General features: G+C 60.2%; 2 protein-coding genes across 9 annotated transcripts; one reads left to right on the forward strand and one right to left on the reverse strand.

The window, feature by feature from the left end:
* Window positions 1-442: 442 nt before the first annotated feature.
* NDUFAF8 (NADH:ubiquinone oxidoreductase complex assembly factor 8) lies at window positions 443-3031 on the reverse strand. 5 transcript variants are annotated; one of them, XM_045775024.2, is made up of 4 exons: window positions 2889-3031; window positions 2623-2733; window positions 1288-1412; window positions 547-808 (listed from the first exon to the last, which is right to left on the reverse strand). In XM_045775024.2, exons 1-4 carry the CDS (start codon window positions 2970-2972, stop codon window positions 793-795), a joined length of 336 nt encoding a protein of 111 aa, XP_045630980.1. In that variant the 5' UTR covers window positions 2973-3031; the 3' UTR covers window positions 547-792. The 5 variants fall into 5 exon arrangements, with proteins under 5 accessions (XP_045630978.1, XP_045630980.1, XP_045630984.1 ...); XM_045775022.2 differs by lacking the exon at window positions 1288-1412 and having other exon boundaries at window positions 443-808; window positions 2619-2733; XM_045775028.2 differs by lacking the exon at window positions 1288-1412.
* Window positions 3032-3314: 283 nt separating this feature from the next.
* TEPSIN (TEPSIN adaptor related protein complex 4 accessory protein) lies at window positions 3315-13540 on the forward strand. Of its 4 annotated transcripts, none has more exons than XM_087854006.1 (13): window positions 3315-3383; window positions 4375-4447; window positions 4745-4836; window positions 4977-5070; window positions 7127-7194; window positions 7382-7460; window positions 7615-7686; window positions 8689-8898; window positions 9902-10079; window positions 10166-10303; window positions 10380-10458; window positions 10697-10831; window positions 11871-13540. In XM_087854006.1, exons 1-13 carry the CDS (start codon window positions 3336-3338, stop codon window positions 12417-12419), a joined length of 1815 nt encoding a protein of 604 aa, XP_087710132.1. In that variant the 5' UTR covers window positions 3315-3335; the 3' UTR covers window positions 12420-13540. The 4 variants fall into 4 exon arrangements, with proteins under 4 accessions (XP_087710132.1, XP_045630957.2, XP_045630959.2 ...); XM_045775001.2 differs by having other exon boundaries at window positions 10187-10303; XM_045775003.2 differs by having other exon boundaries at window positions 10190-10303.
* The last annotated feature ends 2461 nt before the right edge of the window (window positions 13541-16001 follow it).

Raw genomic sequence — 16001 nt, forward strand, 5'->3', positions numbered from 1 at the left:
GCAGGCCGGGGTGACCACGTCCCTCGGAGGGGCTCCTGGAGCACTGTCCCCAAGTGTCCAGCGGGCGGCGCTCCAGACCTGAGGACTCCTTGAGCTGTGCACACACCTGTGTATGTGTATGTGTGCACGGGCAAGATGCTGCATCCGATTTCATTCTCAGGTCGAGGGGCTGGGGTGGGGGACAGGGAAAGTCAGGAGGGCTTGGGCTCTGACCTGAGGGGGCGGCAGAAGGGCAGGTGCCCCACAGTGTCACTACCGCTGGGCTCCTCAGCCAGACCCTCCCTGGGCCGGCTGGTGCCTCTAGAAGGGCAGCCCCCTCCTTTCTTGCCTTTAAGTCTAGAAAAACCACCTGAGGTGGCTCCCCTACCCGTGGCTCTTTTTCTCGTGGCTCTGGTACGTCCTGTAAACTGCTAGCTACGTCTGGTGGCTCTGTTAAGTTCAGATAAGCTATTCTGGATGAAAATTCTTTAAAAGGTGAGAATCCTGAGCAGCGTGTCGGAGCGCGGCCAGCACACACTCTGCATACAACACAACGGGGCTCTTGCGTGGTCTGTCATGGTCTTTATTGTCGCTTCATTGTGTCTTACTCTAACCCAAATCGTCACACACACACGATGCACGAAAACCAACTCGCCCTCTGCCCACAACTCGCCCTGACATGCCCGCTGTCCTTTCAGCTCTAAAACCCTCAGATGTTTTAGACGTTTGTCCTTGGGGCCGTCAGCACCAGGCGCCTGGCTCTGCTCCCTCGGGCACGTGCCGCGCTGGCTCGTCCATCCTAAAGGCCTCCCCTCAGGGTCTTCTTGGCCTGGAAGAGAAAGGATTTGGTATGAACGAGTAAAGTTAGATGAGACCGCAGAACAAGACCACCCCACCAAATGCTGCCTGGCAGCAAACGCCTTACCGAGAGTCTGGCCACGGATGCCAGCCGGCATGGATGCGTGGCAGGGGGCTCGGCTCCTCGACGCTGCCACAGGCCAAGGGGCTCTATCTGCTCCGCGGCAGTGTGCCCCCGAAGCCGCACCCCCCTGGACCAAGCACTGCAGACAAACCCCCCAACACGCACACGCACACCACGCTCGGTGGTCGAGAGGCAGAGGGCACTTCTCATAGAGAACACTGCGGTGAAGCACCGAAACACCTGTTCCCCGGGACAGAGCTGGCTGGACAGGAGCCCATCGCCCTTTCTGCCTCCTCACGACTCCCCACAAGTGCCGTGGACTACAGCAGAACAGGCAAAAACGCGCTCCTCCATGCAAGTCCTCGTGGTGAGAAACACTCAAGCACCTAGTTCCCGGGCCGCAGTTCAGTCGTCTTCCGTGAACAGCTCCAGCACGCGGGGCGCACACCATGGGGACGTCTTTATGTGATCGCCGCAAAGGCGAGTAAAGATGCCTGTTGACAGGTAACTCCTAACCACAAAACGTGGTACAGAAAGACCTGTGTGTAACTGACACGTCTGGTCCATGTCTTACACGTAAATTCTTCCAAGCGGTAACCCCTCGTCCCCCGGGGAGGGCTGTAAAACAAGGAAGCCGCCCAGAGGACAGCTGTGACCCTGGGTGAACGGCCCAAGTCAGATTGGAGGCTGGTGACGAGGGATGACTGGCGGCGGGGGCAGGACGAGGCCAGAGTGTCTCGGCCGTTGTAATCACCAGGGAGCTCGTGTGCCCGCGTGTGTCGGATGCGGGTGGCGGCCGTGGCGGGCGCGCGGAAGCGCCCTATAAGTCCGAGGGGGAAGGCAGCTCGTGCACTGTCCTCTCCCTGGAGAAGCAGCCAAGCCACAGCCAGCCACTCCACTCAGGATGATCCCGGAACGTCAGGGAATGGCCTCAGGTTCCCTGATTGCTGCCGAGCTCACCCAGCTGCCCAGTCTGCTATCCAGTTCTCTGCACCAGCAGCTCCGGAGAACACATCTGGTCACTGGCGTCACGGCCCAACCCAGACCCACTGGATCAGGGCACCAGGCCAGGACCTGCATCGCAGGCAGTCCCCTCCTCATGCCACCTGGAACCCCCATCCAGGTTCCCTGGGCGTGTCTGCATCTCCTCCAAACCCACTTGCTCCATACACTGTGATTCTTCACTTCTGCTGGGGCTGGCGATATGCACAGACTTTCACTGGCTCGGCATCCGATCCGACGGGGATCAGAATCTGATGCCTCAGAAACAGAAGGGAGCGGTGAGAGTCCGACCGTTCCCACCACGGCCCACTCCGGGGCCAGCGAGGGCTGACCAGCCCAGGAGAGGGACCTGCTGATTCCCCTCCCACCCTCGCGGCGGTCGGGGGTGCCCTCAGGCCCGGGGCTGTCACCGCGCGCACAGCACACCCGTGGGGCCCTAATCACCCGGGAAGCTAAGACCGCAGGTGCCGAGGCGCCCGGGGTTCATCTGGACACTACGGCCCGGCCACGGCACCATACGGACTTATAGGGCGGTTCCGCGCGCCCGCCACGGCCGGCGCCCGCCACGGCCGCCACCCGCATCCGACACACGCGAGCTCCGCGGCGCCCGGCACCGAACGCACGGCAAGGGAAAGCAGGCCGGCGGTCCAGCGCGGGTCCCGCTGTCCCTCCCTAAGGTGGGGCTGGCAAGGGAGAGAGCAGGGGAGGCGCACACCTACCGCCGCAGCGAAGCAGCTCCGCAGGGCCTCGAACTCCTGCGCACAGAGGTCCTTCGTCAGGCGGCCGCCTGGGGTCGTGGACGCCTGCACGCACCTGCCGTAGGCTGCTGCCTGGGGGCGGGTGTGGAAGGCGAGGATCGCGGCGGCCCCCGCGCCCGCCGGCCACCCGGGGCAGACCCCGCCCGCGCCCCGCCCCGTCGGTCACCGCCCCACCCGCGCAGGCCCTTCCTGTCCCGTAGGCACTGCCCCGCCCGGCAACTCCTCACCTCGGCCCCACAAGCCGCTAGGCGTTCGGGGAAGGCGCGGAGGCGGCCTCGCACGCGCCCCCACACCGCTCCGTTCCCCGACATGAGAGGCTCCTCCTGGCACCCATGGGCGCCGCCATCTTAGGTCCATCCTCTTCCGGCGCCCTGCGGCTCGATAGGCGCTTCTTCCGCCCGCGGCCTTCCCTGCGCTTCTTGACTGGCCAGGCTTCCCCAGCCCCCGCCCCTCTTCCGGGACGGTGCCCCGATCTCCCCGAGCTCTGCCAGTGGCTCCTGGATTTGTCTGTCTTGGATCTGAGACTTCGGATTGGCTCAGGCTCAAGTTGTTTGTCGAAGTCGGCGCCGGGACCCGCCCCACGCGAGCGATTGGCCATCCGGGCCAGGCGCGCTCGGTGATTGGAGGGGGTTCGGGGCCGCGCCCGCGGGCGGGGCCGGAAGGTGACCGGCATCATGGCGGCCACGCCGCCGCTGCGGGACCGTCTGAGCTTCCTGCACCGGGTGAGTGCGGGCGGCCGCGGCCCCACCCAGCGCCCGCTCGGCCCCTGCCGGGGTTTTCTCCCGGGCTCGGCAACTCTGCCGTCCCCCACCGGCCCTCTCCGTCCCCAGGGACGCGGCGTGGACAGGTCACGCCGACCCTGCGTCTGACCCACCGGGGGCAGTGCGGCCCCGGGGACGGAACCCGAACTGGAAAGGCAGCTGGGAGCCCCGGTTTCTGGTTTCTTGCCCAGCCCAAAGCAGCTTTGCAGAAAAACACAGCCCCGGAGAATGTCCCAGATAAACCTAGCCGGACACCCGGGACGTCCCTAGCCCGGGGGAAAGCGCTGAGCTCGGGTCCAGTCCGTGCCAGGAGCACCGAGGGAGGAGTGGGGCTGGGCAGCGTCCGGGCAACTCAGCAGTTGTGTGTGGGTTAGGGTCCCATCCCCGCGCCGGCCGGAGGCGGGCCCTGTCCTTCCTAATCCTTAGCTTCCAGGGGCCTTCAGTCCCTTGAGAAAGACCTCCTGACTTGTAGGAGACCCGGGTTCACAATCGTGAGCCTTTCTCAGCAAGTGCTTCAAGAAGCGGAGGACGGGGCCTGTCGTTGGTGTGCCCAGGACACAAGCGGGTTCTGCTGGCGGCCTTGAGCTCTCTCAGGCAGGTGTTCACGGGGCTGGCCCCTCAGTTCTGTCAGTGCAGAACCTCTACTCTGTGCCGAGGGTTCTACGAGTCTCTCCAGCTCCCTTTTGGGTCTTGGTGGACAAATAGCGCGAGTAGGGCACGTACGCAGCCTCACACGACTTCCAGGCACCTGTCCTTGGGACCCCGGACAGCTGTGATTCAAACTGTAGTCCACAGTAAGCGCCTCAGGGAGTCCACGTGTCCCTGACGTTGTGCGTCCAGCGTCCTCACCGAGATTCACGCTCCCCCCGGTGCGGAACGAGGTGGGAATGCGTGTCTCGGTTTTTAGCCCGGTAATGCTCACTTCTCAGGACTCTCGCTCGCTCCCTTTCAGCTCCCGATTCTCCTGAAGGGAACATCAGATGATGATGTCCCGTGTCCGGGCTACTTGTTTGAGGAGATCGCCAGTATCCTTCGTCGTCACCCACGTGCAGGGCCCTGGAGCAGCTTCTCCTGTCCGGAGGAGGTCCACAGCTCCTTTACTGTAGAGACCAAGTGTGGGTGGCTCCAGAAGCCTCATTACTGACCTTGCAGGGCCCAGGAGGCCCTGGAAGCCCCAAGCTCTGGAAACCGGGACCTGGGGTGGGTGTTTTCGGGAGGACTCATGAGAAGTCCAGTGGCAGGGAGGCCTGGTTCTCTCCCCAGCCAGGCCCTAGTGTGACCTGGGGTCAGCTCGCTCCTTCCCTAACCCAAGCACCTACCAGAAATCTCCCACGAGTCCCTGGGCAGCAGTCAGTGCCTCCTGGAGTACCTTTTGAATCGTCTGCACAGTGGCTCTGGCCGAGTGAAGCTCAAGGTGAGTCCCTGCACGGCCCCCGCAGACCCTCCCCTGGGTTGGGGCCCCGGCTCCCGCCGGTGGCTGGCGAAGCAGGAGGACGCAGCGAGTGGGTGTAGGCTGCCCTCTGGGCTGTGCTGCCCTGTGTGACTGTCCCCCAGGTGCTGAAGATCCTGCTCCACCTGTGTGGTCACGGCTCCTCGTCTTCCCTGCTCATCCTCAAACGCAACCCCGCCTTCATCCAGGAAGCTGCAGGTACCGGGCACAGGGGAGAGAGCAGCCAGGGTCCCTCAGCCGACCGCCAGAGGCACCCCCCCGCAGCTCCGGTCTTCTCCCCAGCACCCCATACTCCAGCTGCCACCTTCTCTGACCTGAGCCTTCCCCTTTTGGCCCTTGCTGCACCTGCCGCATGGGGCAGAGTGGCTTGTTTCTGCCTGTGTGCCCTGCCAGGCCTTGGCGGCCGAGACCTGTCCTGCCTGTTCTAGTACCTGGCATACCAGAGGCACTCTGCAGGCCTCTGTGCCGTCTCCCATGTCACAGGCTCTGTCTCCTTACCAGGGCTGCTCCTCAGGGCCCGAGACAGGGAGCGCTACGAGCTTCTGCTTCAGAAGGTCTGTGGGAGGCCATCAGGAGGGGTGGGGCTCTGGCCTGTCGTGGTCTAACTCCGTGTCTCACCCCCACCTGCACTCAGGCCGGGGGCTGTCATACATCTTTCTCCCTGACTAGGACTTGGGGGGATGTAGCCTGAGGCCTTCCCCTCAGGTAAAGCAGGAGTTCTGGCCGCTGGTGGTCTCGGGGGCACAGCACCCCCAGACCCCACCACACGCAGGGCTTGGCCTTCAGGCAAGAACTGTGCCCACTGAGCTGTCCCTGAGAAGGGAGCACCAGGGAGGGGGACTGAGTGGCTCTTGACACCTGGTGCTCACCAGGGACCCGTTATGCAGCACATCCCACCCGCCAGGTGCTGGGATACCTCCCACACCCCGAGACCACTGTTGGCCCTTCATGGAGGGCAGGGCTGAATGAGGGTAGGCACTCAGGGCCCGGGAGAGCATTACCGCACAAAACCCAGACGCTGCCCCAGGTGTCTGCCGGGGCTTGTGTTTGCCCCAGTGGGCTCCCCAAAACTTGTGCACGGAAACAGCATGCTCGTTGATCTTCGCTGACCAGTGGGTCTCGGCGGGGCCAGCGGCGCCCGTGCGAGTCATCACGTCTGTCCCCGCCCCTGGAGCGTGGGTGGAGTGGCACAGGATGCGGCAGACAGCGGTTCTCTGTCGGCACCAAAGCCTCTCTCACCATAGGGCAACTACCAGTGAGCAGTCTCAGTCCGCTATGCTCTGAGTGCCGACCCCGGGGGACCGTGCCACCGGCCGTGGGGAGGTGGGGCTGTGACAACAGGTGGCTCTGGGGCAGGAGGCCCTGCGGAGGACTGCCTCGGCTCACGCAGGAGGGGCCAGGTGCCCTCCCTTGTCCATTGCTGGTTCAGCTTCCGGCCACCAGTCCTGGCTGGGCCCAAGGGCTGATGTGTGCGCACGCTGGGCCATCTGCCAGGGTGGAGACGGGACAGCGCTGGGGGTGGGATGTGAGACACGAGACACGTGTGTGACAGAGGAGACAGGGAGAGCCTAGGGTCATTTAATCGTTTCTGAGAAAATCTCATTTGCCACAACTCACAGTTTTTGAAAGATGGAACTTGAAGGCCGTGATAAAGAACGGGGGTCTAATCATCAAGTCCCTGGGAACCGGGGTTTGAATTGGACGAGATTCACTTGTGTCCCCTCTGGGTGGAGAGTGAGTTGAGGGAGGTAGTTAGGCTGCCAGTGCAGGAACTCAGCTGAGAGAGATAGCAGTGGGGTCGGGGAGAGGGGCCCCTCGTCACACTCTGCAGGTTGAATCACAGGCCTGGCTGCCGTGCGCGTGAACAAGGGGGCAGCCAGGGGCTGCGGGGGTGCGGCCTCCATGGGCCAGGATGGTGGTGTGGCTCTGAGAAGCAGCCTGGGACAGTGGGATGAGGGGATCTAGGGGCTCCCCAGGCTTTGGCCAAGGAGCAGAGGTGTTTTGGGGAGCGGCAGGTCCCCCAGGCTGGTGGCTGCCATAGGGACTTAGACCTGGAAGTGATGTCATGTGGGGGGTTTGAGATCAGACCTGTGCTTCAGGATGCTTACCCGGACCCTGGGCATGCCGGGGTCACCTGCCAGGGGTCAGAGCTCTAGGGGCGCATGGGGGGCCTAGGCTGGGATGGGCTGCAGCTCAGCACCCCTGGGGGGTCAGCAGCACGTGCTCAGTTCTGTCTCTCTGGCTCTGCCCACAGTGTTCTCAGGGCCTCCAGATCCTCTCCATGGAAACAGCTTGTACCAGAAGGTGCGGGCGGCCGCCCAGGTGAGTCCAGGATTCAGGTCAGTCCCAGGACAGCGACGAACATTTGTCCTTCTCCCGCCACCCCGGGACCCTGGCTCTGCTCCTGCTGCGGGACCAGTTTCCCCGAGCCTGGTCCTCAGAGAACCATGGGGACGGGGGGACAACAGCCAGACGGCATGCGCTGAGCGTCCTTCTCCTCCTCGTCTAGGACTTGGGGAGCGCCCTGTTCTCTGACAGCTTGTCGCCTCCACCTCCCTCCCAGCCGCCCAGGGCCCTGCCTCCCACAGGTACGTGACCTTGTCTGTCCCTGCCACCGAGTTGTCCCTCTGGGCAGGGCTTGGGGTCCCTTCTCCCCACCTGCTGTCCTTGGCCAGCACGCTGCTCTGTGCAGGGCTGAGGATGGTTGGCCACGCTTGCGGCTGACGTGGGCCTTGCCCGCAGGCATGGGCTCGCAGTCCAGACCCCAGAGCGCTCTCCAGGGCTTCGGCTACAGCAAGGAACGGGGCCACACAGGTGAGTGCTGCGGGGTCTCCCGGGTGCAGGGCTGAGGGAGGGCCTGGCAGCTCAGGCCTGCCAAGGTGTGGAGGGCCGTCTGGCCGGGCTGGTGTGCCTGGCGCCTGCGGTCTTCTCTGCCCGGGCCTGCGGGACAACGAGGCAGGGCGAGTCTCCTTCACCAGCAGGAGAGAAGCCGGGCTGAGCTTCAGCTGCACATGTGGGCGTGCAGCCCCTGGCTCCCTGAAGGGCTGGAGGGCAGAGGGTGCTGGGCCTGGCTGGGACGGAGCAACTCCGAGCGGGCGCGGTGCTGGTCGCGGGTGGAAGCAGCCGGCCCTGTGTGCGGGGCGTGTGCCCGAGGCCTGCCGCGGTGGCCTGTGTGCTACCCGTTCTTGTCACAGCTCTCAGACCCCCCAGTGCTTGGGGAGCACTGACTCCTAAAGCAGGTCTGGCTCAGAGGCCTCGCCTCTTCCTAACACGGGGGTGACGGTGGTTGGTCCCTGTAGGGCACTCGTGGGAAAGGGCATGAGCTGCCGAGGGGATTGAGCTCCAGCGCAAGTGTCACCTCACAAGGTCCCCTGCTCCCACACGGGGCGAGGGGACCGGGGGCATGGTTTCGCCGTAAGCTGTGGAGCGCCCAGGCTCCGTCAGGCCTGGGGATATACCGAAGCAGGATTTCTTGGGAAAGCTTCTGGAAGGACCCAGATCCCTCCTATGGTCTCTGTTCTGAACTACAGCTCAGTTGTCTTCTGGAAAGACCCAGATCCCGCTCGTGGTCTCTGCTCTGAACTACAGCTCAGTTGTCTTCTGGAAAGACCCAGATCCCCCTCATGGTCTCTGTTCTGAACTACAGCTCAGTTGTCTTCTGGAAAGACCCAGATCCCCCTCATGGTCTCTGCTCTGAACTACAGTTCAGCTCTCCACCTTTTGGGCCCTGAGTGGGAGCAGTGTCTCCTCCTGGGAGATACGGGAGAGCATGGGGACGGGACCAAAGAGGGCTGTCACCCTCTCCCTGTGGCGCAGGTTCTGCGGGCGAAGCCTTCCTCTCCACCATCCAGAAGGCTGCAGAGGTGGTGGCCAATGCTGTGCGCCCCGGGCCCGAGAGCCCTGGCACCCAGAGGTCCCTCCCGCGGGGCGATGCCTACCAGCCTGCCATGACCCCTTCAACCAGCTGTGGTGGCCTGGTTGTTGGGAAGCCGCTGTCCGGAGCCCTCCCAGGTGCCCGAGGAAGTGGTGAGACTCTTCTGGGGGCTCTGGCTTTCCCTGCCAGGGTTTGGGTGCGCAGCCCCTCCCTGTTCTCTGCTGAGGGGAGGGGGACGGTGGGGAGGGAGGGGCAAGACTCCTTTAGTAGCAAGAGCCGCAGGCTCCTGGCTCAGGGAGGGAGCTGTCGAGACGCGGGGGAGGAAGGCAGCATGCCTTGCATGGGGTCGGGGAGCCCCGCTCTGCTGGTCCAGCCACGCCTCAGAGGCGGCATGCTTTCCCATGCTCCCTTGGCCGCGTGGCGCCCCACAGAGCCTTTCACCGACTTGGTGCACGTTTACCGTGGCCTCTACGGTGGTTTCCTTGTCCTATAAAGGTTACGTGCAGCATATGGACTCTGCTTTGCCAGCCTCTTGCCAGTTGCTTGGGGTAGAAATGCAGGTGTGACAGTCCCAAAGGCTCCCTGTGCTCAGATACAGATCTGGGACCCCAGCCCAGCTGCTGCTGGTTCAGCCAGGACAGCAGTGACTCCGGGGCCAGGGCCAGCCCCCACAGCACGCACATCCCACGGGGGGCAGCAGACAGCAGCACAGGTAGATCACAGAGCCGGGTGTGTGGCAAGGAAGGACAGCGGGATGGGCGTCAGGGTGATCTGTGCCTCTGCCTCTAGCAGAGGCTTCTGGGAGTTCGGCTGGCGTGAAGGAAGAACAGCAGGACTTCCTGAGAATTGAGTGCTACCCGGTCAGGCCCTGCACCTCCTGCCACGGGCCGGCACCCCCCTGGCCTTTGGTGCCTGGCGCTGCTGGGTCTGCATGGGCTGGCCTGAGGGCAGGCGTGTCCCGGGCCAGCGGTCCCTGCCCTGAGCCATCCGTGTGAGGGGTGCCCTGCTCTGTCCCTTGTCACCTTGTGCCTGGTGTCTTTCTGGAGCTCAGGCCCTTCCCTGGGTTTCCTGGTCCAGGTGCCCTGGGGAGGGCGGTATGAGGTGGGTCAGAGCCCCCCCTCCCTGCGATCTCACCCCCGGTCTTGTCTCTCACAGTCCTGAGACCCCAGCCTGGCCAGGCTGGAGGGGGCTGGGACGAGACAGACAGCAGCTCCAGCTCCCAGACTTCCTCCCAGGAGAATGGTGACCCGAGCAAGGCCTCGGACTCGGGCAGTCGGTCGGGCAGTGACAGCCCCTCAGCGACCAGCCAGGCACCCAGTGACCTGGCAGAGCGGTGAGTGGGCACCATAGGGCGTCTTCCTGGTCCTTTTTCGGGTCCCAGCCTGGGTGGAGGCCTGATGTGGAGGAGTCTTTCTCCAGCCCTGACCACTGTGTCTCCAGCAGGGTTGAGGCCATGACCCTGAGTGACTGCCAGCAGGAGCAGAGCCTGGTCCAGACCGTGACACATGGGCCACGTGCCTTTCTGAGCCGAGAGGAGGCACAGTGTTTCATCAAAGAGTGAGTCCCCCACCACCCCCGCTCTGGGCCCCCGGCACCCACGCCCGCGCCCCCCTCATGGCTGCCCCTCCTGCAGGTGTGGATTGCTCAACTGCGAGGCCGTGCTGGAGCTGCTGACCCGCCACCTGGACGGGCCCAGCGAGTGCACGCAGATGGTGAGGCCCGGCCCATGGGGCGGGTGCGTGCGGGGGCAGGGGAGTCGGCCGCCGTGGCTGGTGGCCTCCTCAGTGGGGGTCTGCCCTGGGCAGGAGGGGGAGTGAGTATGGGATTCCAGGGGGCCTGCCCCGGGGCTTCCCCAGCTTGGGGCTGCCGTTGGGCCGAGAGGAGGAGGGGAGCTGGTCAAAGGGGCCTCCCTCCTGGGTGGACCCTGCTGACCTTCTGTGTGCCTGGCAGAGAGCCCTGGGCGCCATTGCATCCCTGGGGCGCACCGACCTGCTCTCCCAGGAGCACATCCTGCTTCTCACCCGGCCACGGCTACAGCAGCTCAGTGCAGGCAGTCCCGGACCTGTGACCAACAAGGCCACCAAGGTGGGCAGCAGCCAGGGCACAGACGAGTGGATGAGGGGATGTGTCAGGAGTCCCACATCTGTTCCGTCCAGGCTTTTCCAGCCTTTCCCAGACGTACCTGTACAGCCCTGCTCCTTGCTGTGCGGGACAACTCGCGCCCTTAGAACAGCAGCTGGGGTCCCCGGCTCATGGCATTCCAGGCTCGCTGGCCTCTTTCAGTTCCTGGAACCTGCCAGTTCACCTGCCTTACTGCTCAGTGGCTCTGCATGCAGCTCCTCCCCACTTGGCTCAGCTCACAGGCAGCCTCCTGCGGGAAGCCCTCCTTGCTTGCTCAGGTGGACTTATCTTTCTCTTCTCCACCCTGGGTCACAATTCATGGGTCTGTGCTTGGCTCCCAGATCCCTTTCTGGCTCCTGGAGGGTAGCAATGGTTTTGTTCCTCCAGAGTCCCTTTTCCACTCCGCCTGAATGGCGTACAGGCCACCTGACTCTCACTGGGGACCCTCTGGGCAGCGCCCCGCAGCTGGGTCCCGGCACCTCTCTGCTGTCGGCATCTCTGGCTTCTCCGTTCCTCTGTGGCCACAGAAAACTCAGCTCCTTAGTTGCTCGTCTTTCAGTTGTCCTTCTTCAAAGAATTAGTGACCCAGTGACATATGAGCCCCAGTCATAGTGGGATTTCTGGGGACGAGAAAGTGGGAGGAAGCCTTGTGTGCAGCAGTGGGGAAGGACCAGAGGGTTTAAGGCCCCTTCCTTCCCTCGGCATCTGTGCCAGGTGCTGGCGTGGCACCCGACAAGGGACCATCTCTCCCCAAGCCGGCTCGTCGTGCAGCCAGGTTCACCGACACGCAGACGTCGGCTGTGTAACAGCAGGCGTGGCCGTGGGCGGGTGCAGAGGGCATGGCCAGTGCTGAAGCAGGTGGGGGGATGACAGGAGGGAGGAGGTCTAGGTGGGCAGCCGAACGGCCTGCTTTCTGGGCAGGGGTGCTTGGGAGGGGGGTGTCTCTGTGCCCCCAGGGGCGCACTGGAACCCTCAAGTCAGTCCTCTTTCCTTCCATGTCCAGATCCTGAGGCACTTTGAAGCTTCCTGCCGACAGCGGACCCCCGCCCGGAGGCCCCTGGCTGAGCCGGGCCCGGCTGCTCTCCACATGGGCCCCTCAGACCTGCTGACCGACGCCATGCCTTTCGCCGGGGGCCAAGCCTTCCTGCAGCCTCTGAATCCCACGCTCTTCTCGCTCCAGGGCTCTGCACTCCCCCCTCCCCTGGATGGCTCTTCCCTCTCAGTCCCCAGGGATGCTGAGGAGGCAGAGACCAGACTGGTGGGTTCCAGAGAGCAGGGGGCCCCATCTGAGTGGAGCCCATTGGGCACAGGCTCCCCAAAAGGAGCACCAGAACGTAGCCCAGGGCCCAGCAGCTGCCTGCAGAGCCCGGCAGCCAGTAGCGGCCGCAGCTCTTTGTTCGCTGGAATGGAGCTGGTGGCTTGTCCCCGCCTGGTGGGGGCCGGGACTGCCACAGAAGAGGCCCCCCAGCCCCCCTGGACGTTGTCACAGAAGGTGGCAGCCAGAGAGCCTCCTGGCCCAGAGCCGTCAGCTTTCCCATTTTTAAACTCATGACCTGGCCAGCCTGAGCCACGCGTGGAGTCCTCGTGGCCTCCGGCCTGTAACTCCCAGGACCCCATGACTTTGTGCTGTTCTGTTTGCCCACAGCCCCCATGTCCCACCAAGGAGTGGTTCCCCTTGGGCATCTGTGGCAGCCCTGCTCTCCCTCCAGCTGCTACCCTTCGCTCACAGAGGACGAGGTGCAGGCCGCTCACCGAACTGATGGAACAGCCACTCGTCAAGCGTGGGTGATAGGCCAGGAGTCTGCGAGGTAGATGGAGCCAGGTGGCACTGTGCAGAGGAGTCTACGGGGGCCAGCTCCCAACCCAGAGACAGGCTCCCTGTTCTCCTGCAGGAGAAGATGGACCCCCTCACACTGGGCCCTTCTTGTGGGTGTGGTGGCCGCGCAGGGAGAGCCGTGCTGGTTTCTAGGCAGAATTAGGAGCTGGGCGGCTTGTTCAGATAGGCAGCTGGGGGCCTGGACTGCTGGGTCTTCTGCCACGCAGCCGTATGTGTGGCCCCATCTGCAACCAGGCCCCTCTCCCCGTGGCCAGGGGGATGGGCAGGGGGAGCCGTGGGGCAGAAGGCACAGCATGTCCTGCCTGGAGGGGACAGGAGGGGAGGCCTGGCTCCTCAGAGCACACTCACGGGTACCAGGGAGAGGGGCGTCCAGCTCCTCTGTGGGGGATGGGTCAGGAGGAGGCTGAGCCCAGGCCATGGCCCTTGCCAAGCTGCTCCCGTTTCCAGGTGACCACCGAGAGGAGGCTGTGGGGCTGCCTCAGTGTCCCCCCCCCCCCCCCCGTGTCTCCCTTACCAGAGGCTAGCTGTTTGGACTTGAATCCCTGTAGAGCAGGCAGGCTGACAGCAGGGCCTTGGCAGTGTGGACCTCAGGGTCCTCTGGAGACCCACTCCTGCCTCGCAGAAACAAGGCTTTTTGTGGATTTGGAACCGCTGCCTGGGTCTTTGTTTTTGAGCTCAGATCGCTGCCCCCCTGGGGGTATAAGCAGCCGAGCCTCTGCGGTGCAGATGACTGAACGAGCCACGTGTGGCCCCCGGAGCTGTGGCTGCTTCCTGCAGACTGCCCGGGGCTCTCACACCACCTGAACGTCCTGAGTAAACACGAGTGTTTGCACGGACGCTGTTTTTCTTTCCTGTGTGTACGCGCGTTTCGGTGAAAACAGCATTAACGAGGGGCGCACCAAGAGGACTTTCTGACAGTAGGACAGGTATGGTTTCTTCCTTAAATGCTGGGGAGAACGCCCCAGTGGGGTCGTCTGGTCCTTTAATGTTAACTGTGAGGTTTTAATTCTGAAATTAAGTGTCTTAAGCAGGTGCAGGGCTCTTCAAGTTTTCTCATCCCACATGACTGTCAGGAATTTGTCTTGCAAGGACTTAGTCCATTCCACAGAAGCCTGCTGTCTGCATGGTCTGTAACAATACTCCATCCTTCATTTCTCACGTTGATGACTTTTTCCCACTCTTTCTTGGTTAGTCTGATGAGAAGTTTCTTAATATTTTTTTCAAAGAACTAAATCTTTGGTTTTATTTATTTATTTTACTGTTTTTATGTTTTGTATTTTATTGCTGTCTTTTATTATTCCTACTGTTTTGGGGTTATTTTTTCCCTTTTTTTTCCTAGTTTCTTTAAGGTGGAAGCTTTGATTATTGATTGAAACCTTCGATTATTGATTTGAGACCTTTCTTATTCTTTTTCTTTTTTTTTCTTTTTTTTTTTAAGATTGTATTTATTTATTTGACAGAGAGAGAGAGACAGCCAGCGAGAGAGGGAACACAAGCAGGGGGAGTGGGAGAGGAAGAAGCAGGCTCCCAGTGGAGGAGCCTGATGTGGGGCTCGATCCCAGGATTCTGGGATCATGCTCTGAGCCGAAGGCAGACGCTTAACGACTGTGCCACCCAGGCGCCCCTGAGACCTTTATTTTTCTAACATTAAAATTTTAATGTTGTGAGTTTCTCTCCAGACAGTGCTTTGATTGCATCTGTTGAATTTTGATAGTTTTATTTTTTTTAATTTTTATTTATTTATTTTAGACATACAGCAAGGGGAGGAGCAGAGAGAGAGGGACAAGCAGACTCTGTGCTCAGTCCCACAACCCTGAGATCATGACCTAAGCCGAAATCAAGAGTCAGTTAACTGACTGAGCAACCCAGGCACCCCGATGATAGTTTTATTTTTATTTAGTTCAGAATATTTTCTAATTTCCCTTGCGATGTCCTTTTGTCTAATGGGTTATTATATGTGTCTTTTTATGTTATTACCCTTTTAATTCTGATTTAATAAGAACATGTTTTCTATAACTTCAGTTCTATTGTTCAAGATTTAAAACTTTTGTTGAAGTTTGTTTTATGGCCCAGAATATATAGGCTATCTTGGGGAATATTCCATGTGCATGTGGTCTAGAGAACTACAGACCAGTATCCTTCATGAGCATAGGTTTGGTGGGGTTTTTTTTTTTTTTATCCTCAACAAAATATTAGCAAAATGAATCCAACAATATATAAAAAGGTTAATATGTCACCATAAGTGGAGTTTATCCCCGGGATGTAAGGCTGGTTCAACCTCTGAGTATCAGTATAATTCATCAAATTAACACACTTATGAAGAAAAATCATGTTTTATGCAGAAAACACAAGAGACAAAATTCAGCATTTCATTCATGAAAAATCTTTGCGATGAGAAATACAATTTCTTTCACCTGGTTCCAGAGCTAACATCATACTTAATGGTGTAGGACTGAATGCTTTCCCCCCAAGATTGGGAACAAGGCAGTTGTATCCATTCTACTTCTGTTCAGCATTGTACTGGAAGCCCTGGCCAGTTCAATGAAACAGGAAGAAAGGGGGGGCAAATACATTGGAAGGGGAGCTGTTATTCACAGATGTTACTGTCTATAAACTCCCATAGAATCTACAAAAATGCCTAAGACTGATAGTGGGTTTAGAAAGGGCACAGGCTATGGGGTGAATTATACTACCAACTGTATTTTTCCACACTAGTAATAACACCATATACTGAAAGAAGTCAATGAAGGTCTAAATAAACCGAGAGGTATACCATGATCATGGATTGAAAAACTTCATATTATTAAGATGTCGATTCTCCCCAAATTCATCTACAGATTTAACATAATTGTCATTGAGGGATGCCTGGGTGGCTTAGTGGGTTAAGCGACTGCCTTCGGCTCAGGTCATGATACCGGGGTCCTGGGATTGAGCCCCACGTGGGGCTTCCTGCTCAGCGGAGAGTCTGCTGCTCTCTGCCCGCTGCTCCCTCTGCTTGTGCACTCGCTCTTTCTCTCTCTGACAAATAAATAAATATATAAAATCTTACAAAACAAAACATAATCCTCATCAAAATTCCAGCTGGTTTTTTTTGGTAGATGGTAACAAGCTGATACTAAATTTATAGGAAAAGTCAAAATAAATTGAATAGCCAAGGTAATTTTGGAAAAGAAGAACAAAGAGGACACCCACTACCTGATTTGGAGATTTACTGTCAAGCAGCACTGACTGTGGTGTTGGTGAAAGTTCAGACACAGATCACCAGGCCAGTATAGACAGTTCAGAAATGGACCCATA

Source organism: Ursus americanus, chromosome 23, assembly GCF_024610735.1.
Source record: "Ursus americanus isolate L20-20 chromosome 23, mUrsAme1.1.p, whole genome shotgun sequence".
NCBI classification, from domain to species: Eukaryota; Metazoa; Chordata; class Mammalia; order Carnivora; family Ursidae; genus Ursus; species Ursus americanus.

What these genes read in the sequence shown, in the direction of transcription:
- NDUFAF8 (XM_045775022.2), bottom strand. Translation starts at nt 2,972, where the DNA reads ATGTCGGGGAACGGAGCGGTGTGGGGGCGCGTGCGAGGCCGCCTCCGC. An exon ending in TAGCGGCTTGTGGGGCCGAG is followed by an intron (nt 2,734 to 2,888) that starts GTGAGGAGTTGC and finishes ACCCGCCCCCAG; the next exon opens with GCAGCAGCCTACGGCAGGTG. An exon ending in CTGCTTCGCTGCGGCGGTAG is followed by an intron (nt 809 to 2,618) that starts GTGTGCGCCTCC and finishes TTTCTCTTCCAG; the next exon opens with GCCAAGAAGACCCTGAGGGG.
- TEPSIN (XM_087854006.1), top strand. Translation starts at nt 3,336, where the DNA reads ATGGCGGCCACGCCGCCGCTGCGGGACCGTCTGAGCTTCCTGCACCGG. An exon ending in AGGTGCGGGCGGCCGCCCAG is followed by an intron (nt 7,195 to 7,381) that starts GTGAGTCCAGGA and finishes CTCCTCGTCTAG; the next exon opens with GACTTGGGGAGCGCCCTGTT. An exon ending in GCACAGTGTTTCATCAAAGA is followed by an intron (nt 10,304 to 10,379) that starts GTGAGTCCCCCA and finishes CCCCTCCTGCAG; the next exon opens with GTGTGGATTGCTCAACTGCG.